Consider the following 25,715-nt stretch of genomic DNA (forward strand, 5'->3'; position numbering starts at 1 on the left):
GAAAGTCCAATGTAATCAATAATCTACACTGTACATGTATAATTCGGTAGGTGCGCATGTGGTAGTTCGTTACTGCAGCTGGTAAGTGCACATGCGGTGGTGTGTCAAGACTACATTTCCCGCAATTCAATGCATCTTGACCCTTCGTCAACAGCAATAACAGGTCACTATCTTGTAAGTGGATTTGAAGACCTTAAAATAACTAAACAAGAGACTGCATATCCGAAAGAGCACAATGGATTCCTCGTGGCAATATCCAGGGTACTAAGATTTCTTTCAGTTTGCTTCAGCTGGAGCAAACATACATATATGTTAGACACAAACACCTGTGTGTAAACATGCACAAACACACACACCACAACTTGTATTTATAGTGTGCCCATCACACCCAACAGCATCTCAGAGCGCTTGATATGTAGAGAGAGAAAATAAAACAGCAAGGACTCCTACTCCTGATTCCAACAGAGTTATCCTTTCTAGAAAATAATTATGTGGACCGAGATGATGAGTAAACTCACCTTTAATTCCACCGACAGTCAAACATTCTGCAAACCCTCAGTTTAAGATCTAACGTGAAGAATGACTACATGGACAACAGAGAACTGCTAACACACCGATTAAACCAAATTACAACACAAGTCAGCGGCACCTTTAACTTGCAGTTACTGAGCAACTTTCACAAAAAAGAAACGTCAAGAACTTCACAAAATAAGATTAATTAGAAATGAAGTGAAAGTTGTTCTGGGGCCAAATTGAACAGTTAATCTGTGCTAGCAATGTTGTGCAAACAGTGAGGTGAGCTGTCAATTTGAATTTGGTTGAGGTAGGAATATATGCCAGAAGGAAAAACTCCACAACTATGAAAGAGCAGTAAGCTTCCTTAAGGAGTCAAGCACATGTCAATGTCTGTGGAAGGGAAGAGAGAAAGTGTATTGTAATTTTAGAAAACAACTTTTGCCAAATTTGAGTCACATCCCCTTTTATCTTTCAGAGCAACCAACAGGACATGTTATCTTTTGGAACAGATATTCCAGTTCCAGTTACAAAGGCAATGAGGATTTATATTAAGAAGTGATAATTTCATTTTACTTGATATTTTCAAACAAAACAACTTTAAAAAGAGGGATAAACTCAAAGCTGACAGATTTTGCATCTCTCCCTCAAGACTATAAAATCCTTTGAGAAAAATTGATCAATTACTTAACACATGGGGTAGTCAGCCCTTCCCTTACTCCCCAATAATATGACTCAAATAGCTGGCAATGTGGCCCAGCAATGTGGCTGCACTACATCCATCCTATTCCCAGCTTTACACAAAAAAAACTTCCAAGTGTTCTACACTATTTTATTTTTGCCCTTTTTTGAAAGGTATTAAACTAACAACTACGCGGCTTTATTTGTAAAAGTCTTATTCTGTGATGTGCATTTCCGTAGAACACTAATGTGCCCATCTGCCTTTTTTCGTTCCCAAAGAATACTTTGTTGTTCAAGGAGTGGCTCAAACTTTGATCCACCTAGTGCCCAAAGAATAGAACATACGTGCAACAAGCCAATTTTAAATGGATGGGAAGTGTACATAACCTGATGTCACTACACAGGTATTTGGAAATAATACAGCATTTCACATCAATATTTTCAAAAATTCAAAGGAATCTGCTCTTTAAATAAGTAATTGGCAGATCACTGTGCAGTGGCGATAAGTGCAAGTTGAAAATGTGCTTTAAAGGAACAAGCTTAGAGCTATTAAAAATAGATGCCATTGAAGTATTCATGTGGAAAAGATGCATTTAATATGTACCTTATCCCGATATAAGATGGCAGTTAATTTGCCTGGACAATATCTCAGAATCAGCAGTTAATCTGTTCTTGGCGGGGGGGGGGGAAACAGATCTACAGATATACTATCTCACACTGGAGGAATTAGTTAACATTAGGAGGCCGTCTCAAAGCTCTTCACGGGACATACTGTAAAACATGGTGACTGTGTACGTGTAGGCAAACTCAACAGGCTAGTTGCACAAAGCAATGTCCCACAACCAGCCAGGAAGTGAATGACCAATTTTATTTGATCGAAGACAATCAAGGACACTTGGAGAAACTACCTTAGCTTTTTGAATAATGCCACGGGAGCTTTAAAGTCCACCTCAACAGACAGAATGAATGACTCATCCAAAGGAAAACACCTCCAACAATGCAAAACTCCAGCAGTACACCTGAATTGAACGTGCCAACATAGGGACTGAACCCACAACTTTCTGCCTCAGAGGCAAGTTACCAACTGAGCCACATTGAAAGACAATGCAATTAAACAGTAGTTTCAAGTAGAAAAATATTTCAAAATGCTTGACAAATCTAATGGTTGACATTGAGCAAGAAAATGTGATTGTAAAAGATGTCGATCAAAGACATGGTCAAAGAGATATTTAGAAGGTATTTGAAGTCAGGAAGAAAGTTCTAGACAACAGAGGCAGGTGGCTAAAGCCTTAGCCACCAATGGTGGAGCAAACAAAGTGGGGAGCATTAGTTATGTGCTGAAAACAATTTTAGGTAGGATGGACAAGACCGTAGAAAGATCTGAAAACCAGGGCAAAAATGTCCACAACACGATGATTTACTGCAGTGGGGAGCTTGGTGAGGACATACAGGTGGTGCAGAGAGATAACAATAATAATCCTTGCATTTGATAGTTTTTCATGTCCTCTAGATGTCCCAAAGCTCTTCACAGAATATACTGTGAAGTGAAATGACTGTATATTTGTGGGCGAATCACGGCAGCCAATTGCACACTGCAGTGTCACACAAACAGACGTGACCAAATTTTTTTTTTTGAGGGATTATTATCCCCAGATAGTAGATGGGCAATAACAGCATACTTGTCGATGTCAACAAGGAAGAGCATATGGATAAGGACAAGAGAAAGGATAGATCTCAGTGCATACAAAAGATGACACAGGTCAAAGGCATTGGAGGAGATGTAGCAATGCTGTTGGAAAGGGGAGAAAGGGAAGTGTCAAAACACTAGTTTTGTCCAATCTCATGAAAGCGTGTTGATGTGGGGGAAGGGGGGAGGGGTTTGGAAAAAATGCCTTGTGAGGGACCAGCCATGTAGGAAAACTAAAGAAAATTAATAATAAGTTTATTTCAACTACAATATATAATCATTGGAAAAGGAACATGGTTGAAAAGAGAAATTTGTTCACCAAAACCACTAAGACTTTGTAAGAAATATATATGATGAAAAGCCACACTGGACACAACCTGTACAATTTACATGATCTCGATCGTAAAGTTTATGCAAAATGATCTCTGGCAGCTCCAAGCACACCAACCAGTGAGAAATTTCTTTATCAACCATTCTGTATATAAACAAAATAATCAGGCATTGCATTAAAGAAAACATGGAATCCCTGCTTAACACAAACTCTTAGTTAGTATAATACTGTGTTCACTAACTTGTCAGATGATTTTAAACATGAACACTTGTGAAATTCCTGACAGTATTCCAAGCACTGTTCTCCCACATCCAGTTTTGAATTATCGGTTCCAAGTAAGATTCAAAGATACTGGAAAGATATTTCAATGGTACCGTTATATAATAATAATCCTTGCATTTGATATAGCACCTTATAACGTCTTCAAGATGTCTCAAAGCGCTTCACAGAATCCACTGTAAAGTGAATTGACTGTTTATTTTGTAGGCAAAGCGCGGCAGCCAATTAGCCACAGCAGTGTACCTCAAACGGTCGTGGATTGAGTAACCAATTTATTGGGTGCCTACTCACTGGCGTGAGGAGTAAGGAAACTTGCCCAACATTTCACCCTGCCAGGAATCGAACCCAGGTCTTTCGCTTGCGAGGCGAGTACTCTAACCACTGAGCTACAGGACTCTATGTTTATAAGTATAACTTACTAACAAGGGTGTTTTACGAGAGATTAAACAGACCCTTAATTTCTTTACATGTAGATGCATGAACGAGTCTAGTGCTCATTTAGTGACGAGAGTGGCTGGGTTGGTATGGTTTAACGATTGCTTTATACATAAAACAAACGTTTACATAAAAAATTATATAGTGCGTTATGTATTATGTATTATATACATTGCCATCTATGCATGGAAATTCTCTTGTGTAGATTGTAACATACTGTGTTTGCGTACTGCTGGGATTCAACCAGCTAAAACCACAACAGTTCTCAATGCCATTGAGAACTGACTGGTAAGCTTCCCGTCGCCAGCTGGGACTACCCTAACGATTAGAGGTTTGGCCTGCAGAGTTAGCAGAAATTGAGAGTGGGAACAATCTCTGTCCCCAGTGGGCTTCCAAGTCCTGCCAACGAGCCAGGCTGGCTGGCTGGACTGTCATCAGCAGTGCTTGAAACAGCATTATGGACCTGTGTCTCAGGAACTGGAAAACCAACTGACTCCAGAGGATTGACCCTATTCTGACAATCCGTTGGCAAGCACGTCTACCTTGGAGCCAGCTCAATTACAAGGAGTACCCGCTTACCTCCTCACCAATCCTCAGTACCTCAACAAAAATGAATTGAATTGACCATATTTTTTGGATATAAAAGTTGCACAATTTTCATTCCCTAAATAGAAGAATTTAATGTTTTCCTTTCTCTGCCGAGCTCCCCACACAGCTCGATCTCACAGTTGTGATCGAGTATGTGACAAACCTGCACAAGACAGCAGAAAGAGGGGAGCAATAAGCAACTTCCAGAATGCTATGCTAAAAATGTACATAACCTAATAGCATCAAGCAGCACCGATGGTGAATTCCAGATGCAAGCATAACTTTTTTATCTGGTTTACACATAAAGCTGGTGCCAGAGGAAATATTATTGTAAGCCCTTTATAGCAATAAGAATAGTACCATAGCACACTGAGGACCAGCCATGTGGCACTGCCTACACCATAAAAACTAGCGCAACACAAGATATATTCTTAGTTGAGTTCTATACAGCCTCAGGAAACAGTGGACAGAATGATCGTATCACTTAACAGATTACCTTACGCTGGTTTCTGTGACACAGTCACAAAAGGTGGCTCCAGCTTGCACAAGAAGCAGATTTCATGATTCAGACCAGTAGCTAATTATTAAAATATTTAGGCCACCCGCACATATTTGCACCAGAATACATCATAAATTATCAGGACATTCACCATGTATTCAGAGGCATGCAATGCTGAATTCAAACCAGCTTCCAGTTACTCCACCACTAGCTAGGTTCAAATTAGAAGATAGTTGTTGATAGTTCCAGTCTCAGCGAGTTTAGAAAAGGTTATACTGCCCACTAGGGAGAACATTTTGGCCAAATTTAGGGCTATTCAAGTCTCCAATCTGAAATACAACCAGAGTACACTTTAGAACAATTCAGGGTCTGCACCATAATAAACTGGTGATGTAGCAAAGCAGCCCATTTAAGCTTCAAGGCTATGTTGCCAAAGGACAAATGCTTCAGAATGTTTTAAATCAAAATGGCAGCAAGTGATAATATTAAAATATCTGATTTAGTGTCCCAGGTCATAAATAGGCATCAATATTTTGCTGTACTCTGAGTTGACTGGGGTAATTTTAGAAACAAAATTTAGTACAAGTCATAATGTAAAAGCAAAACAAAAAATACAATATTAGACTTTAGTCCCATTGTATTAAAGCCAAAGATGTGCTGTCATTACCCATTTGATCCTTTATTTGCAGTACATGATTAAATATAAATAATTCCTGTCTCTATAGTTTGAATATCTCTATTTGAATACCACAATACATCTCGACAACCATAAGAACATAACTAACAGAGAAGGCAAACCAGTACATTAATATAATAATAATACTCCTTGCAGTTGATACAATCTCTTATTTATAGTAAGCAGCCATATAAAAATTGAACTAACAGTTGAAAATATAAATCCTAGGAAAAGAGATTCTATTTCAACCTGAATTAAATTTGCTGTGACATCTCTAAACACCTACTACTTCCTCAGAGCAAGAGAAAAATGAAAAAATGTCACTGGGATTCTATGCACTTAAGTGAGTCTATTTCTTAATGCAAAAACAAACCCATTCAGAGCGTGAAGGCAAGTGGGATAACCGTGCCTCACAACAGCATTCTTTTAACAATGCCAATGCAACAGAAGAAAGGAGCAGACACAGACGCAGGAGGGCCAGTGACATGGAGAGATCGCACACATGTGGGGGAAGGGAACAGAAGCAAAAGATATATGAAGTACAAGGCGTCGGCAAGAAAGACGTTCAAAAATTCGAGCATTTGTTCCCCCACTGAATTCAATTTGAGGTTACAAGGCCACTCATGGATGCATTCAAAATAGCATCAAGGGTAATAAAGCAAATATTAACTGGAAGCCACACTTATCCCCAGAACGTAAATAAAATCTGGAAAAATTAAAATAGATAATGGCGTATATTTGTTATTAAGAAATGCTCAAAATAGCCATCTATGCCTGGAAAAGTTGTCTGAAGGGCTTATAGTCAAAATACATCAAATCTGGTCCTTTGTTTCAAACCCATAGCACCATAACAAGACAAAACATTTAGTACAATATTTTGAGTACCAAAAACAAAATCATAGCTGTATTGCACAAGATTTTAGAATTGCCAATGGAACACAATTAAAACAATTTTTCCCTCTCAATGCAAATTTGCAGCTCTGAATGCAGATACATTTCATATTTATCTGTCAAGCTTTGCTCAGATCAAAATGTAAACTTCTGAGATGTGTACATTTCTCTTTTCTTTAAACGTTTTCTTTAAATAAAGGGCATACGGTGTAGTTGGTGCATTTGAATCCAAATAGACTTACTCATGAAGCCCAAAAGCATCAATGAACTTCAGTAGCTAAGGTTTGGTGAAATGGTGTACAGCATCAGCTTCTGTACTGACGACATGTAAATCTGCACACTGACCTTTGGATATCTAATTGGAAATGGAGCAGAGAATCTCTTGGGGGCAAAAATGATGTTCTTTCCATAACCACTCGGCAGAAAAACATCTGTCAAGTTTGACTTGTATAACATATCGTCAAGCAGACAAATAGCAAAGTAATTATTAAACTTGCTAAAAATAAAAATGTGCTAATAGGTAAAGGACACAATACAACATTGCTGGTTTGATCAGGATTCTGAATGACTGACCTCAGTGAATAGTTAAAACACTGTTTATTTGTACTCTTGTTTATAGTAATATCAGTTTTGAAATACATGTTCTTTTTACTTTAGTTTTCTTTGACACCATCTGCACTTCAAAATTACTGTACAGTCTTTCATACTTGTGCTCAATATAGTATTTAGGCACTAACTGATAATTCTCATCTCTCCCCGCCTCTATGTATTTAAAAATCTACTAATCCCCTTCTACGATCATTTAGCCTACAAAATATTCAATCAATGGTTAGATCAAACTATATCCTGACAGGCTTGCTGCTCAATATATTTTGTCAATGCTATTTCATGTTTGGGACCCCCAATAAATGAATAACTATATTATATATTATAAATGTGCCATCAGTACAAAATAGTATTATCTTTGAAACAGAGAAATTCGATATTCCTCTTGCATGGCGTGAATTAATTGAACAAAAATGTTTCACAATTCAGAAAAATAATAAAGATGGCTGGTTTCAGAGATGGAAATGGCACACTGATGGTTGTTATTTTCTACAATTAATTTAGGAGCACTAGATGTTGAGTTTGGACCAAAAACATAAAGTCTGTTCCCTGGATTAATTACTACAATAAAAAGTTAAAGCCCTTCCTACTAAGTTAACTTTACATAGCTCTCAAAGCATTCAATCATGACTCACAAGTTTCAAAATGTTCCATCAAAAAAAAACGATAGCATGTCTCAAACCAAGCCTGCTCAATTACAGATTATGCAAGTCAAAACTATTGTGGATCTTTCCTTGATGGTTCGGCGAACAAATGCAACACAGTCACACTAATAACACAGCACAAGAAAGTGCCAGGCTCGGTGTGTAGTGTACCATAGGTTTGCCAATCTCAGATAACATTGCCAAACAATGCACTGCAACTGGCTTCCAGATCCATGAATTAAGGAGAGCTAAAGCGTCCCCCCCTCCTGGAATTTGTTTGTGAATTCAGATTAAAACAACACTAGTCTTAGACGACGGTAATACTCCATTAAGTAATACGTAGCTCTTCATTCCCAAGCAACTCGAGAGAGAGAGAGAGAGAGGGTGGGGTGGGGTGTGGGGAAAAAAAAAGACAATCCACCTTTATAATGACACCATCTTTGCGTGTAAAAAAAGGTCAGTGTCATGAAGGCAAACCACCCACCCAGGCACAAGGAAAGCCAGGGCTCAGTTTGGAATATTTTAATGTCTCGTTTGCTCTCTTTTTTTTTTAGGGGGGGGGTGGGGGGGAAGTCGACCTTTTGGCAAAATAAAATGAAAATGTTGCAATCCTATTAAATAAAACAACGAGCAGTTTCCAGATTTGCACCCACCCCACACACACACACACACACACACACACACAGAGAGAGATACTGATGGAATAATGCACTGATTTGGCTTTGCCTGTTCCAGTTGTTTGGGTCTTCCACACAGAAAAGGGTGGGCCGGGACGATTTTGAAAGGCTCTCTTTCTTTATACGTCTCTTTGACGCTTTTTAGACTGCGCGGTGAACGTTTTTAATAAGATTTTTTTTAAAAAAAGTGAGAGAGAGAGAGAGAGAGAGAGAGACTGAGAGAGAATGAACGAACACGTCAACGAACCATCGCAAGATCAAACGATCGCGTTAACCATCTTCGAAATGTACACAAGCGATCCATTCCCTTGCGCAACATCCTCAAACTGCCCATAATTTCTGACTCACGCCGCTCAGAAAATTCATTGCATTTTTGTTGCAACGAAAAAAAATCACACACACACACACACACACACGCACACAAGGGAGTTACAACCCTTGGGTATGAAACCTCTTGCAAATGCAGGGACTTCAACAGAGCGTCCTGTACTGTCGGGGTACATACATACATACAGATATCCCGAACAAAAGGGTTGATATTTCTGGTTGGGGGGGAGGGGGGAAGGAGGGGACATGGGAGGGAGGGAGGGAGGGAGGGGGCTGTTGAAGCCAAGACCCAGACAACCCCAGGTTTTTAAATTATGCTCAGACAGAGAAGCCATGAGAGAGGAAAGAGAGACAGAGAGACAGAGAGAGACAGGAGTAGGGGCGGGGGGGACGGTGGGGGTGGGGGGGGGGCATAGGCCTCACAGCCTGAAGCTGGTAGTGATGATCCCATTGGGATGGATGGAAGTATGTGGATGGAAGAAGGAGCTTGGATGAGAGGGCAAATGGACTGGATATTGGAACAAAAAAAAGCCCCAAAATAAAACCCTAGAAAGCCTGGAGAAAATGATTAAAATATCCAAATGGGGGGGGGGAGTAAATACAAAGATGATGATTCTCCTTTCTCCTCTTGTCTCTCTCCCCAACACACACACATACACAAAACACACACACATACACAAAACACACAGACAGAACACACACACACAGACAGAACACACACACACAGACAGAACACACACATACAGAAAACACACACATACAGAAAACACACATACATACACAAAACACATACACAAAACACATACACAAAACACATACACAAAACACACACACACAGACAGAACACACACACACAGACAGAACACACACACATACAGAAAACACACACACACATACAGAAAACACACACACAGCACACACACACACAGAACACACAGAGAACACACACACACACAGAACACACACACACACACAGAGAACACACACACACACACAGAAAACACACACACAGACAGAACACACACACACACACACGAGACACAAGATTAACCCACAGCAAATAACGCGGCTCCGCAGTAAAGCAGCGGCTGAACTCACCATGAAGTCGTTGGCGAAGTTGTCCTCCCCGTTCTGGTCGCGCACTTTCATCGCCTGCACCCGCTCGATGAATCTCTTCAGGATCTCGGCTTGTTCCATCCTCCCCGGCGCATTGAAAAGCTCTTGGGTTGGGTTGGTCGGTTTGGTTGGTTGGTTTGTTTGTTTGTTTGATTGTTTTCAATACATCGATAACACAACATAAAACATCTAATCTGTGTGTGTATAAAAAAAAGAAAGTGGGCGCGAGGGAGAGAGAGGGAGAGGGAGGGAGGGGGAGGGAGAGAAGGAGACAGCGAGGAGGAGGAGGAGGAGAAAATAAAAGGGACGTTGAAGCTTCTTCACCCCTTTGACTACTTTCGCATCTTCACTTTTATTTCTTTCTTTCCCACTCTCTCACTCTCTGTGTGTGTGTGTGTATCTGTCTGTCGGTCGGTAACATTAATTGATTATTGAGGTGCCGGGTTCCTCCTTCTGTCCCTTCTCTCTCACACTACACTACACTCGGTCGGTCGGTCGCCCAACCTCTTCGCCACTCGCCGGCCGTTTCTCTCGCGCTCTCCGTCCCTACTGCGCACGCGCGCCCTCTCGCCCTCTCTTTTGCGCCGCCGCCGCCGCAGCATCTCCCGCCTCCCGCTCCTGCTCCGCCGCGTCTCATAGGTCGATCTACGTCACCCACAGCCAGCCACCTCCCTTTCCATTGGGCGGACGCCGCTGTCAGTCAGTCGGCGCCGATCCCACTCCCCGCCCTCGCCACGGTCGATCTACGTCACGGGCAACCAGCCAGCTCCCGCTCCTTATTGGGCGGCACCGTTGTCAGTCACCCTCGTTTCCCCCACCCCGCCTCTCCGCCGCCCACATACGTCACGGCCAATCCACGCTCTTCCCTCTTATTGGACAGACGCTGCTGTCAGTTATGTTTTTGTCCACCGCCTCCTCCTCCTCCTCGAGGCGCATCCTAACTTTACTTCACTCCCCCCCCACCCTCTCCCCCTCCCCCCACTCCACCACTCGGCGGCCCCTGTGGGGTGTGTGTGTGTGTGTGTGGGAGCTCTCAACCTAACGTGATAGGATTATGGCCGTCGCTGCTCTCCTCCCCGCCCACGCCCCCCCCCCTCCCCCACCCACCCACCCACCCCTCAACCGCCTCCCGGTTGAGCCAGAGGTCCCAGCTCTGTGACCTCCTGAACCCCTCTCACCCCTCCCAACCTGCCCAGCGCTCAGCGGGGCTCCGGCCTGCTTCGCGTGCCCCGCCCGGCCCGGCCCGGCCCGCCATTGGCGGGTGAGCTTCCAGCCACTCCGCCAACCCTCCCGCCACTCCCCCGCCACTCCCCCCGCCGTCCCCTCCCGCAACCTCTGGAACCCCGTCCCGCAATCCCTCCGCCTCGCCCCACCCTCCCTCACCGCCTTCAAGACCCGTCTCAAGACCCCCCCCCCCCTCGTGGACCGCGCCTTCGGTCACCCTCCAACCCCCACCCACCGCCCCCCCAACCCAACCCTCCCCGCCGCCCTCCACCTCCTCCTGATCCCGTCCGCCAGCTCGGGTGCGGATCCCTGACTGTCCGGCGCTTTGGGACGACCTCCTGAAAGGCGCTGTGCAAATGTAATGCGTTGTTGCTGACGTTGTTTACCGGCAAACCGTGCTCCCCCGCCCCCACTTTGAAGGTCGCGTTTCGCCCACAAAATACACAGTCACCACACTTTACAGTATGCGAAAGGCAAAATACTGCAGTTGCTGGAGATCGGAAGTAAAAAGGAAGTCGCTGGGAAACACGCAGCAGGTCAGGTAGCAGCTTATGGAGAGAGGAAAATTAGTTAATATTTCAGGTCGATAACCTTTCGTCTGATGTTTGTAATCCATCTGTGCCATTGGAAGGGAGCCCAAAACTGCAAATACTGTTCCCAAATGCAGAATCATCTGTGAGCTATACAAGGTTGGGAAAACTTTTGATTTATAATCCCAATACCTTCAAAATACAATCTGATATTTCATTATTGTTTACAGCAGCTTCGTATTGTCTGGACATCATCAGCGAATGGTCAATAATCACACCCACATCCTTTTCCTTCTCTGCCTCTGTTAATTTCATTTTGATACGTTTGCCATTTCCTTTATAGTATGCATTACCATCCACGTATGAACATTGAAATCTATCTTCCCTCATCACAAATCTATTTACACATCAACTGTAGCGATCTGAGACATCTCAACGACTTGATAAGGCGCTATATCAAATGCAAGGCTTATGTTATTTTATACTGTGGTTCTGAGTGAATTTAATCTCTTCCTAACACATCAGATATGGCATCACCATAACGTGTAAAACCAGATTGTTTATACTGTGGAGGAGTTTCATGAGCAGGAAAGGAAAAACAATTGTTCCATTTTATCCACTTCATCAGCTCCATTCTGCTCATTGTATATGAACGTAAAAGACAAATGGGGATAAATACACATCAACTAATGTGTATGCATAATGCTGGAAACTACATCAGCCAAATAGTGCTTAAGTAAAAGGGACTGGATGGTGGTCCCATAATTCTTTTTTGTGGCAAAATCTTAATGCATGGAAACTATTATTTAATGTAATAATAATCCTTGCATTTCAGATAGCCAGGAAGTGGAAACATAGTGCACTGACTGTAGATACATTGCAAATAATTCAGGTTTTAGGAACAAGTAAATTCTGCATTGCTATTGATGTTCTTGCATGTTTGTCAGCCTACCATTCTCACCTCTGAGTCAGACGTTTGTGGGTTCAAGTCCGGGGCTTAGAATCACATCGTCTAAGCTGCCACTCCAATGAAGTGCTGGGGCTGGGAATGGGAGGGGGGGTTGCATTATTGGAGGTGCTGTCCTTTGGATGAGACGTTAATTCAAGGTCTCATCTGTCTGTTCAGGTGGATGTAATAGATCCCATGGCACTAGTCGAAAAGAGAATGAAGTTTCTCCTGGGCAACAATCCCCCAAATTAAATTGGTCACTCCCCCCAGGGCTGTTTGAGGGATATTGCTGTGCGCAACTGGCTGCCACATTTTTCCAATAAAATACACAGTTAATCCACTTAACCTGTGAAGTGCTTTGAGACATCTCATCGACGTGATAAGGCACTATATCAAATACAAGGATTATTATTATGATTGACAAATTACCTCCTGTAGAAAAGTTTGGGTTTTCTAGATTCTAATCTAAATCTATGATGATATTGTGCAGTGTCTTTAGATTTCCTCAGCAATTAATTGAAAATAATTTGGCAATAGTTAATCATTCAGTACAAAAACAATTTTCATATCAGTGACAGAGAATATTGATACATGGCTTCCACACTGACCTGACAGTCTTTGTTTGGACAAAAACAGACTGAAGATTGAATACAACCATAAACACATACAACCCATAAAAATAACAGTATCTATTATGAGGTATACCAGAGACTTGGAATTAAATCAAACCACGAACCTAAATTCATCTGAACTCATCAGATTTCTACCTAAGTTTCTTTAAATAGACCTAAAATATAGTGAGAGACGTACTGGTACAATCCTATGAAAAGTAGATACTATAAATTGCCTTTTTAACTTACTCTGATTATGACTCATGTTGACATTTCTTTTTACATCACTTTCCTGAGCAAAGTTCATAGCCCTTGATCACATTCCTTCCATAATCATTCAGCTCTCTTGAATGATTCAACAGAACTGCATTCTCTGTAAATAATTATTTATTGCTGCATAATATCTTTTATTTAAAGCTTATCTTCTGATTCACAATGCAATATCCTGTAATCAGGGAGGGCAGTTGTTGATACTTGGACAATAGTCATAAATAACTTGGATTCCTTGAGCATTGTTGGTCTTATTCTAAATTAGCTGTATCCATTGCAGCTACGCTTGCAACCAGTTTTATTTAATCATCCTCTCTTTTGTCTGGCATTTTTATTTGTCCTTGAAAAGCTTGATCTTCACTTCTTAGGCATTTTTATCTGTTAATATTAAGAACATGTGCTATTGAACTCATAAGCATCCCTCCCACCTCAACCTTCAAGGCACTGTCCTTGAGTGGTTTAGGTCGTACCTTTCTCACCGTCTTCACTTTGTCTCCATAAATGGCTTCTCCTCCACCCCCCGCACTGTCTCATGTGGTGTCAGGGCTCTGTCCTCGGTCCCCTCCTCTTCACCCTCTATACGCTCCCCCTCGGTGACATCATCCGCAGACATGGAGTTAACTTCCACATGTATGCGGATGACACCCAACTCTACCTTTCCTCCTCTACTCTCAACTCCACGACCACCGATGTCCTGACAGCTGCCTGTCCGACATCGAGTCCTGGACGAGAGACAACTTTCTTCAGCTCAACGTGCGAAAAACCGAGGCCCTCCTGATTGGCTCACGTCAGCGCCTCCGCACCTCAGGCGCCGACACCATCAGCATCCAAGGCTGCACTCTCCACCTCTCAAAGCCAGTCAGGAACCTCGGCGTTTTGTTCGACCCTGAGCTGTCCTTTCTCCCTCACATCCGCACCACAACTGGCACCGCCTTCCATCACCTCCGGAACATCGCCAGACTACGGCATTACCTCACCCCTCACGCTGCTGAAACCCTGGTCCACGCCTTTGTCACCTCAAGGCTGGACTATGGGAACTCTCTCCTCGCCGGCCTTCCCGGCACCTCCCTCCACACTGCAGGTCATTCAGAACTCTGCAGCTCGTGTACTGTCCCGCACCAGGCTTCGGGAACACATCACTCCCACCCTCGCTCGCCTCCACTGGCTCCCCATCCCCCAGAGGATTGATTTCAAGATCCTCATCCTCACCTATAAGGCCATTCACGGCCTTGCTCCCTCCTACCTCTCTGACCTACTATCCCCCTACCTACCTGCCCGTACCCTCCGTTCCTCCGGTCTGCTCCACGTCCCCGCCCAACCGCCCTACCATCGGTGGTCGGGCCTTCAGCCTCTCAGCCCCCAGGCTCTGGAACTCTATCCCCCAGTGCCTTCGCCTTGCTTCCTCCCTCTCCTTCAAGGCCGATCTCAAAACCTTTCTCTTTGACCGTGCCTTCAGCTCCCCTCTCGACTCTCTTCCCTCTCCTCGCTTCCTCCCTTCCCTCCCCTCACCCTGACCATTTCCCCCCTCCTCGCTCCCTCCCTTCCCTCCCCTCACCCTGACCATTTCCCCCCTGCTCGGGTCATGACCCAACTGTGCAGCGCCTTGGGACGTCCTCCTGACGTGAAAGGCGCTTTATAAATGGAATCTTGTTGTTGTTGTTGTTGTTCACATATTTGCATACATATCCTTTCTATTGGGAAGACTCAGTGGGAGGACTGCTGTTGGGAGGACTTCTTGTTGGTAGGACTCTGGTGGGAGGAATCCTGTTGGGAGGGCTTGTGTTGGGTGGACTCCTTGTTGCAGTCCATACATGTGTGATGAGCTTCATTAGGTCACGATAGGAGATCCCTGAAAACAATATCCCCATGACACTCCTTCATGTAAGACCTTTCAGATGAGGTATGAATCATGTCTCTGAAAATCCATTTTTGCTTTATTGATACACAGACAGACATTTTGTCTTTATTAGTATAGATAGATGTATCTCTCTAGAAAGATATGTGATTTCCTCTGTCGCTACTTTGTTGCAGAATACCATGCATACCTGTTGGGGGCTTAATTAAAGCATTTTTTAATATAGCTCATCAACGATAGGAGATCCCCCAAAAAATATGCCCATGACACCCCCCCATGCAAGACCTTTCCGATGAGATAAAAATCATGTCTCTACGTCAATCGGTTATTGCGTTCTTGGTGGACAGACAGACGGATGGACGGACGTTTTGTCTTTATTAGCATAGATACCAAAGTTTTGCTTCTTGTTTTTCTGGAAGTGGAATTAGTGAGTGTTCATTTTGGAACCAGCACACTGATAATAGCAGGCACCGAATCAAGGAACCCAAAGTCCTTGTCTCTAGAAGATGTTTATCATTCTGTATCATTGTTTTTCTTCCCTTTTCCTTCTTTCTGATGTTGCTGGAATCGCTAGAACAGTCATGGTCGAGTGGCTGGAGTTGCAGAGTGAGAGAAGCGAAAGATGTACTTGCTCTCACCAGCTCAGACCAAACACACGGGATAGCCAATTCTGACTATACAAAGTATAGCTTAGCTATACCTCTTTTATCATTGTCCCTTTCTTAACGCCAAGATAGATGGTCCAGACAAACCTGCACTTCCTCATCCACCTGATAACAATAATAATCCTTGCATTTGATATAGTGCTTTACCACGTCGTTGAGACTCCTCAAAATGCCTCACAGAATACATTGTAAAGTGGATTGACTGTGTATTTATGGACGAAACAAGTACATTTATAGTTATTTACAGGCTGGTTTAAACAAACTGGGACTGACCTCGGGTAATGTACTCATGAGCTAATTCTGATTAAAACAATGCAGGACATCAACAATTAACTAGAGAGCCGCAACTGTAACAAACACACTTTTTAGTTCTGAACCAATTCAACTCTTTAACGCACACGTACTGACATTTTCCCATCACATTTTATCTAAAGTCATACCAACTGCCCCGTAACATACATCTTATTTAGTTATGAATTCCACAATTCAACTCAATTTAATTAGGCTTATGGTGTCTACAAATCATTCCAATACGGACTAACAAGCCTAAGCATTTCTAATTGAACTAAAACCATATATTTAAGCAATAACATATTTCTGATAAATTATAGCTCAGTTGTTAAATGCATCAATTCATGTGGTACGACACTGGACTATAAGAACCAGGAAGGTCTAAAGTTTGTTCTCTGGTCTTTTTTGAATTAGCTGTCCTCAATGTGAGTGGGATGTTGAGGTCTCCATTTATAGTCAAATAGCCTGTGGATACTTCTGGCATCTAGATTTTCACGAGAAAAACACTTTGACGCAGTACCGGAGGCCCTCCCTCAATGACCATGGAACAATGCCCCAGCCTGAGTCAGTGTCTTAGAGTAAGAAAACCAAAGGGAAAACAGGAAGAGAGAAACAATAAGTTTACTTAATATAACGCTATAAGTTATGTTAAAGAGTATAATTTAAGTTAGGAAAATAGCAGGAACTCTTAAGTATCTATTGAAACACACTATTAAACCCTTATCTCATCTACTCAAAATATCTACCCACCTAACTTTACATTAAACATCAATCTGTTTCTTCAATGAATCCACCCTGGACTCTACACCTTTGTTCCAAAATTGTCCTTCATAACCTTGAATCTGTATGTTCTTGTCCTGATGTTTTGATGTATCTCAAAGTATTGTTCAGGGATTACTTTATCAATCTCATTTCATATCTTATCCTGTACCTCTCTAAGGTCCACTCTGAGATGTCTCTTTTCAAGGCTGAAGCTTATTTAGTCATTCTTCATAGCTTATCCCTCTAACACTTGGGATCATTTTTATTGCTTTTCTCTTTACTGGCGTCAGGGCCTTGGTAAGCTTTCTTATCTCATGTCAATCAAAACTGAACACGGTCTTCCAAGTGTGCTTTGACTAGACCACATTTAAAGCTTCAGCAAGATTTCTTCAGACCAAAATTCAATTGATTTGCTAGTATAGCCCAACATTCTGTTTGCTCTGTTTAGTGATGTCTTACACTGTTTCAACATTGTGAAGGATGAGTCAATAATCCTAGGTACACGGGTGCCTCCTATAATTACTTCCTATTTGCAGTAACCTTGAATCTATTTGTATTCATCTTCATTTGCCACTGATCGGCCCATACCCATGCTCTGCCGTGCTCTCTTCATGAGTTATTGGCTGCCACCTCTGATTCAACAGATTTTCCCGAATTTGGCGTCCTTTGCAAATATACTTTGGAACAATAGGAATCTCAATATAAACCCTGAGACACAATATTCTCCAAATAACTACTTTCTGCATCCTTCCCTTCAGCCAACTTTCCTTCAAGGTGCCCTTGTTTTTGGAACATTACTTTGGGAATAACTTTCTACTCTATTATTCTGAAGCGATGGAAGAGAATCCACTCTCTGACCCAGACTTCATTTGCCCTTAACTTATGACACCATATTTTTAAATTCTCTTCATCCTTGGTTGATGCACAAACGAGAGTGCTTTGCACCATCAGTGCATCTCTGGCTTGAGAAAACATTTGTTAGATTGTACTGTTGGATCTCAGTAAACTGACCAGTAGCTTGATCTAGCCCAGGATGGCCTGCATCTTTTGCTCACAGCACAACTACCATCAGGGATAACCCCTGTTTTATGTTTTTTTTCCATCCACGAACAGAAGGATACTGAAGAAAATCTAAATCTGCAATTGGAATGCAAAATGATGCAATGAAGAAACTGCCGATCAATAATATATTCATGCAAACATTCTGATAGTGTAGCAGTTTTGTCTGATATTTAAAAATATTCAGATTCTTCCAGCTGACATTGAGAAACTATATAGGTTAATAGTGTATGTATTACCATAACAAATGTAGTCTACGCCGCTGTACTGTTGCCTGAATTTTGAATAGAATTCAAGGCAATACAGCAATATTAAGAGATCAGCTTTGTTAGCACCTGGAAGCGTTGTTCTTGTTTTCATTATCAGCCTCCCATTTATGAACGATTGGAATTTTGTGGCTTTAAGGAATCAGTTTCTCTGATCATATGATTCCACAAATTCGGCCTTCTGAACAACAAATTATAAGAGCAACGTTGCATTGTGCCACTAAGCTGGGCTGACCTTCCCCTGAACTCCTAGATCCAGATTTAAATGGAAATTTGTCTTTTTTTAAAGTATGCAAATCATATTTTACAGTTTCAAATGCTCGGCCTAATTGTTTCTCCCCATTCCAGATTAATTGTTTACTGTGTGTAGAATTTAAACCAAAGTGGAACATTAATTTGGTCATCAAAACTAACATCAGTCACAGCTGCCATTGCTTAGCTTTTAGAGACTGAAATCTCCAAAAAGATGAATTCCTCGGTCTCATTTCTTAGGGTGGAGATAGCAGTTTTATTAGATGCAAGTCGCATCATGTTGAGACATGCAGTTGATGTAAAAATGATTTACAGTGTAGTGTTGTAAAATGATGGGTCGCAGCCACATCGTAAAAATCTTTCACTGGATTAGGTACATTTTTAAGTCAATACATGATAAAAATATATATATTTTGTGGATAATATTTTTTTTGCAACAGATTTTTTTATTGCCGCTACATGTAATTGTACGAATAAAATGCTTGTCTTGTTTAATAAGGAGATAAAGCATAATAGGGGGAAAAAAGCAATGTGATGTGTACAAATCTACAAGGTATGATGTGCCTGTGTGTGTTGTATAGAAATGAATGTGGCATTTTGTGATAACACAAATCTTTTCATTATTCTTGATCATTAAATAATATGCAAGAGTAATTATCATTGTATGCAAGCCAAAACATCAGGGATAACTATCTCTTAAAGATTCAACAAGACTATGGTAGAAATGGAATAATGGGTGACAGTAGCACCCTGTTATGTGAGCTGATCAATGTTTAGAAATGAAATTCTGTTTAACCACAACATTGCATTACTAGATTTATGTATAGCTGTTAAAACATCAGAGAGCTATCACTTAGGACTGAGCACGTAGGCTAAACATGTTCTCATACCTACCTGATTATCCCCGCAAACCTTGACACCACAAAGGATCAACTCGGCAATTTTCTGCAACCAAAGGGTCATGATTCCACCTTGTCTTAGTCGGTAAGACAATGTTGCCTCAAAATTTAAGAGAGGGTGGAATTAAGGACAGTTCTTAAACCCAGTCTTAGATTTGCATAGTTCAAGAACTGTGGAAAAACGGACTGGACCAGGTATAAGCTCAGCCTAATTTTGTGGGACTTTTGCTTGTTCTCTTCTGACCAGAAGATTCAACAATTTTAATATTATTAATAGAAATCTCAGAATTTGGTATATAATGGTATAATTACACAGCATGAATCACAATATGCATGTTATCTGCACATCTAGATCAAGCATCTATCATAATAATCGATTCAACAGACATTACCGTAATAAGTGTTTAAATATGTTGGGTAACATTCTTAAATTCTTGTGTTCTTATTATAAAGCTTGGGATACATGTTCTTGATATATGTTCATGCCAGGGTGGTGGAAGGCGAACGCGATGGTCTTCTTAAGCAAATTCTTATGTTTTTCTGTTCTTATTGGTCTTGGTAGTGAGCACTGACTGTGAACATGGTTTCAGGCAACTGAAAATGCTCAGGGTTGGCTAGTCGTCTAAGCTCACCCTCGACCACAAAAGCAATAGTTGAATTTAACAGCGCACCAAATGCAGATCACCAGCTAACCACAGGTTATGTCTGTATAACCAGAGTTTCATGGTCACAAGTGAACAGATGAAAACACTCAACTGACACTGTGGCTAGTTTTCATGAACCTAATTAAACCCCTTATGTGTAATAATAGCGAAGGCATATTGCATATCGAAAATCAGCTCACGCTTAAACCATAGGTGAAAGATTCCATTCAGAACAGAATGCAGAGAAGTGGTGTCACCTCATAACAGCTACATATCATTTGTGATATGGCTACTTTGTTTGTGATATTAAATTATTCAACACTTACGTTAAACCCAAATAGTCTGAGAGTGTATCTTTTTAGCAATGTTTGCCGTATTAAACAATGCAACAATATCATTATTTTAATGATACTTTAACAATATTTAATGATATTTTACTGGATAAATTTTAACAGAATCTCTTTTAAGTGATTGTAAGCATTAAGATATCCTTTGTTCTCTGCTCCAGGCTGCCTCTGAGGATTTTCCATTGATCGATGCTTAATTCTTTCTTTCTGTTAGTTTCCCCATGAGTTGGAGCCTCTTAATGACATATCCATAAATAAGGTATGTACTATAGATATTGTACTAATCTGAATGTGGTTTTCTTTTATGGAAGGAATATATGGATTAAAATTCCACTGGTCGATAAAGTTGTCAATCTTACTCTCCTGCGTTTTTTACGGAATTTTCCTTAGTGCTTTTAATGGGGAAGATTCTATTTCCTGGCCACAAGTCCTGCTTAATAATAATAAAAATAATCCTTGCATTTGATATAGCGCCTTAACACATCATTGAGACATCTCAAAGCACTTCACAGAATATATTGTAAACCAAATTGACTGTACATATTATGGGCGAAACTTGGCAGCCAATTGTACGCAGCAGCGTCCAACAAACAATCGTGGAGTGACCACATTTTTATTTTTGGAGGGATTATTAAGCAAATAAAAAATTAGCGAAATAAGCCGAACAGAAGATTGGGGTAGGAGACGATCACAGAAGTAGGGAGGTGTTAGGATGTGAAGGGATTTAAAGGTGAGGTGAAAACCTTGAAGTCAATGTGTTGGACAACAGGGAGCCAGTGGAGCATGGTAAGGACTGGAATGATGGGAATGCTGATTTGCTTTAATTTCCTTTCATTTGCTGTATTACTCAATTTTGCCAATAAATGGAACAGTCTAACAAGAGGACTAAAACAACAAAACATTTTATAAGAATAATATATCATTTAGATATTTCAACCTAGATACTGTTGATAATTATTTACAATGAGCTGTTATATGCATTAAACATACATTATTGTACATTGCATCTTTCCTCTGACACAGTTATCAGAGTTGAACAATGGGTAGCTTGCTCCCAGGTAATGTAATTTGAGACTCATCTTTGCACTTTGTTGCACATCACATACTTTTGTTGGGATCTCTTGCCAGAACCGGGCTATAATTGCAGTGTTGATGCAAACAGACACACCCTGTTCAGTCAGGCTAGGATTCTCCCCACACATGAGCTGCTTTCTTGCAGAAGGAACCTCCACGGCTTTCTACTGAGAAAACAGCCTGCTACATTTTTGCAGTATTGTTTCCCTTGCTGTGTGCTTTCTGCAGCTAGATTTACTCACATAATAATAATCATCATCCTTGCTATAGCGCCTTATCATGTCGTTGAGACGTCTCAAAACGCTTCACAGAATATACTGAAAAGTAAATTGACTGTGTATTTTGTTTTGAAACAAAGCAGCCAATTGCTCACAGCAATGTCCCACCAACAGTCATGGAATGAGTGACCACATTTTGTTTTGAAGGGATTATTACCCCCTGAAAGCGATCTGTCAATCGACTAACAACCAGGTTCCTACTTCTGTTAGGTAAACAGAAGCATGTAGAGTAAGGAAACTTGCCTAAGGTTTCGCCCTGTCAGGGAATCAAACCCAGGTCCTCGCGCTTGGGAAGCGAGTGCTCATATAATTACCATTTATGCTCATTGAAGCATATGTTACTTATGTTAGTATATGTGGTTTGCAATTGTCTGTAAATATTTCTAAATCAGTTGTTAATGTCTTCAGTAATGAACACTCAGAGACCATTTTATTGTGAATTTCCAAATTCGTTGCTGAACTTGCTCCATTTTAAAGTCTGAAACACACTTTTTGGTCAGCAAAAGTGCCTGACTGGGCTCCTTGTGAGCAAACATAGTCAGGCGGTGTCTCTTCGAAGTGTAGAGTGGGGATATACTGTGAGTCAATTTGGTGTACCTCTGGTTTCCTGATTAAGGTATCCTGTAAGAAATCATTTCCTGTTAAACCCATCTCCAGTTCAACAATATAGCTTATAATAATAATTAATAACCCAGTTTTATATCTAGATGTTAACTTCAAAAGCTCCCTGCATCATTCTCCAGCTCTTCCACGCTAATGATGTACTGATTTTCAATAGTGTGCTTGTTTGAGTCATAAGACATGCCACTATCTGCCAGGATTCCTCAGTAACCACCACTAAAGATGATATATTCATCCTTTGTACATAATGAAAAGGGGAAACAGATTCCCTGTGATTAGCATGTGCTTTTTCTGAATAGTGCAATGTGCTCTGACCAGTATTAATGTCTGGTAAAACAGCGCTCTTTTGAAAGACTATAGCACCAAGATCCTGTCATAAGTTTATCACATGCAAGTGCAGAACCTCTTCAGAAAAGCAGCATAAATAATACAGCACACTGTGTGTGGGAAAGGTTATCCTTCCTTCTGAAGCAACATGGGACCATTTCAAAAGAATTTTGTGCTGAACGCAATGACTAGCCATTTTATTTGGAAGCACAAGGCAGGACAAAGGATTTATTTCCTCTCTGAGCTTTCTGGATTCTGGAAAAACAGAAAATCCAATAAATATTACCTTAAATAGAAATTCTCACGAGGAATATCCCTTTAAATGGCAAGCTTTCATGAGTCACTTCCTTTTGTTTATTTCTGACGATTTAGGGAATAGGCTTGTTTGAACAGTGAGCACAGAAGGGATTGACAAAGGGAAACAGATATTGACCTTGATTGTGTCAGGGAGCTCGATTAACACCGTTTGAAATTATATGATTATTGCAAGTAATTACAGTGCCGTTATTGATGTTAATTAATTTCCCTGGGCACAGTAAATAGGATCACAGACTTCTTTAGCACAGAAGAAGGCCATTCAGCCCATCGTGCCTGTGCCAGCTCTGCAAAATCTCTCTGTTTAGTCGCATTCACCTTCCTTTTCCCTATATCCTTTTAGATTTTTCCTTTTCAGATGGTTGTTTAATTCACTTATAACAAACAACAACAACCAATTACATTTTTATGACGCTTTCCACGTCCCAAGACAGTCAGGGATTTGGTCCCGAGCTGGGGGCTGGGATCAGGAGGGGTGGAGGGCAGGGAGGGTTGGGGTAGCAGGGTGGGAGGGATAGGAGTAGTAACACATTAAAATTAATACTGTACTTAGGAAAAGTATAATGGATTCTGCTTCAAACCACCGTCTTTGATAAAACATTTCATGCCCTAATAACCCCCAGTGTAAAATTCCCCTAACCTCTCCCTTTGCCATTTAGTAATGATCTTAAACGTTACGTCCTTAAATTTTTTAAATTTAGGTAGTTACTGAGGGCTCCAGTTCTTGTATACCGATCTGTCTAAATATAAATATTATACAAAGAAATTACTTCATTTCCTCTGAGCACTGGTTAAACAGGATATGTTCATGTAAGAACCTCTTCCTACACACTCAGTTTGTACTCAACGAGTAAAATACAAATGCACAAAGTACTATGTATGTACAATGCAAGCTGACCTGATAGTATATAATACACTTTTTTTAAAAAAAGAAATGTTAAAAACCTTCCCTTTTAAACAGACAAGGAAGACATTTCATTTGTTTCGACCGTGGATTTAAGGCAGTATTAGTGCATTCTGGTGATGAAATAATATGGTGAAATTTGTGGGATTGCCTTCTGTCTCCTGGCTGCTGCTTATGCTGTCATATTGTCAGCGAGGCATACAGGAACTAGCCTAAGGAATGCAAATCAACAAGTCTTAACAGCAATGGAAGGGAAAAAAGATAGTTGGCCAATAACAGGCACAACGCTAACGCACACACTACAAAGTTGAAGTCATTGTTTCACAAGTCACTCAACATGAAAATGTCCGTCACAACAGTTTAATCGGAAGGTTAACTTGATACAAGTGAAATTGAAACACTTCTTTGAACTGTGCAGTGGAGTTGGATTGAACCCGTTAGCTACGTTTTGGTGGCTTAAGAGAAGCTGTGCGTTGAAATACCAGCTCTAGGCTAAGTAAGCATTTAAAGGGTGTCTAGTTCTCTTGGGATGATACAAAAGTCATCAAGTACCCAAACAATTATTTGCTGGGGGGAACAGATTTTTTATAGAGCGTGCGAATCAATCAGCTCAAGGGGATTTATTAATAATGGGAATTTTTACATTTCTATTTTGAAAACGCCAAGTTGACTTCAAATGTTATGTCCTTGATAAAGCAGTTCATACAAAGCTTTCCAATAGAACCAGCACAGACCTGTTTTATGATTTTACAAGTTGCATGCCAGAAATCAAATGTCTCGAAGGCAGTGAAGATAGGAAGTGTAGTAGCACAAACATTCACTGCTTATTATTTTTAAAGTGGTTCTTTTTTAAGTGTGTAATTTATTGGGGTCTAACATTGGCAAACTGGATTTGTTGCATCAATTGTCACTTCTCGTCTATGACTTCTGTTTTCTGGTATTCGCGGCAGGATGAGCTTGCGAAGTCCATGTTACACTGATCGGAAGTTAAGCAGGTCCAATTCCCAGCCAATGGTTTGTTAGATGGTTTCAGGTGGGGACAACAGTTGGGGAGCTACAATTGGCGTCAATATATCTAGTTCAGGGAGAGGAGGGGGAGAGAATCAGCCAATGTTTCTGCAGTGTCCCTTGATGGAAAGTGTAACTGTGTCGATGTTAATAACAACAATAATAATAATCCTTGCATTTAACATAGCACTTTATCATGTTGTTGAGACGTCTCAAAGCCTTTCACAGAATATGTTGTAAAGTGGATTGGCTGCGTATTTTGTGGGCGACACGCGGCAGCCAATTGCTCACAGCAGTGTCCCACAAACAGTCGTGGATTGACAAAGTTATTATTTTTTTTTGAGGGTTTATTACCCCCAGAAGGTAATCCGCTAATCGACCAACAACCGGTAAGCAGAGGAGCGTAGAGTAAGGAAACTCGCCTAAGATTTCACCCTGCCCAGGAATCGAACCCGGGTTCTCTCACTTGCAAAGGCGAACGCATTCACCATTATGCTACGGAACTCCATAGATGTTGGGTGAGGACAGACTTGGGCTACGCTGTGATACTGCCCAAAGTCAAAAAGCCTGCTGCCACTCATTGTCGAGGTTCATATATTAAAAACGGTAACTAG

General features: G+C 41.2%; 1 protein-coding gene across 2 annotated transcripts in view; it reads right to left on the reverse strand.

The window, feature by feature from the left end:
- Positions 1-10,187, reverse strand: part of LOC103176992 (protein tyrosine phosphatase non-receptor type 12) — a 71,043-nt gene extending 60,856 nt beyond the window's left edge. For both annotated transcript variants that reach the window (XM_007890904.2, XM_007890903.2), the window contains exon 1: positions 9,933-10,187. In XM_007890904.2, coding sequence (XP_007889095.1) covers positions 9,933-10,031 — 99 coding nt within the window. In that variant the 5' untranslated portion in view covers positions 10,032-10,187. The remainder of the gene's footprint in view (positions 1-9,932) is intronic.
- Between the last annotated feature and the right edge of the window lie 15,528 nt (positions 10,188-25,715).

The sequence above is a fragment of the Callorhinchus milii genome, unplaced genomic scaffold, assembly GCF_018977255.1.
Source record: "Callorhinchus milii isolate IMCB2004 unplaced genomic scaffold, IMCB_Cmil_1.0 Scaffold5, whole genome shotgun sequence".
NCBI lineage: Eukaryota > Metazoa > Chordata > Chondrichthyes > Chimaeriformes > Callorhinchidae > Callorhinchus > Callorhinchus milii.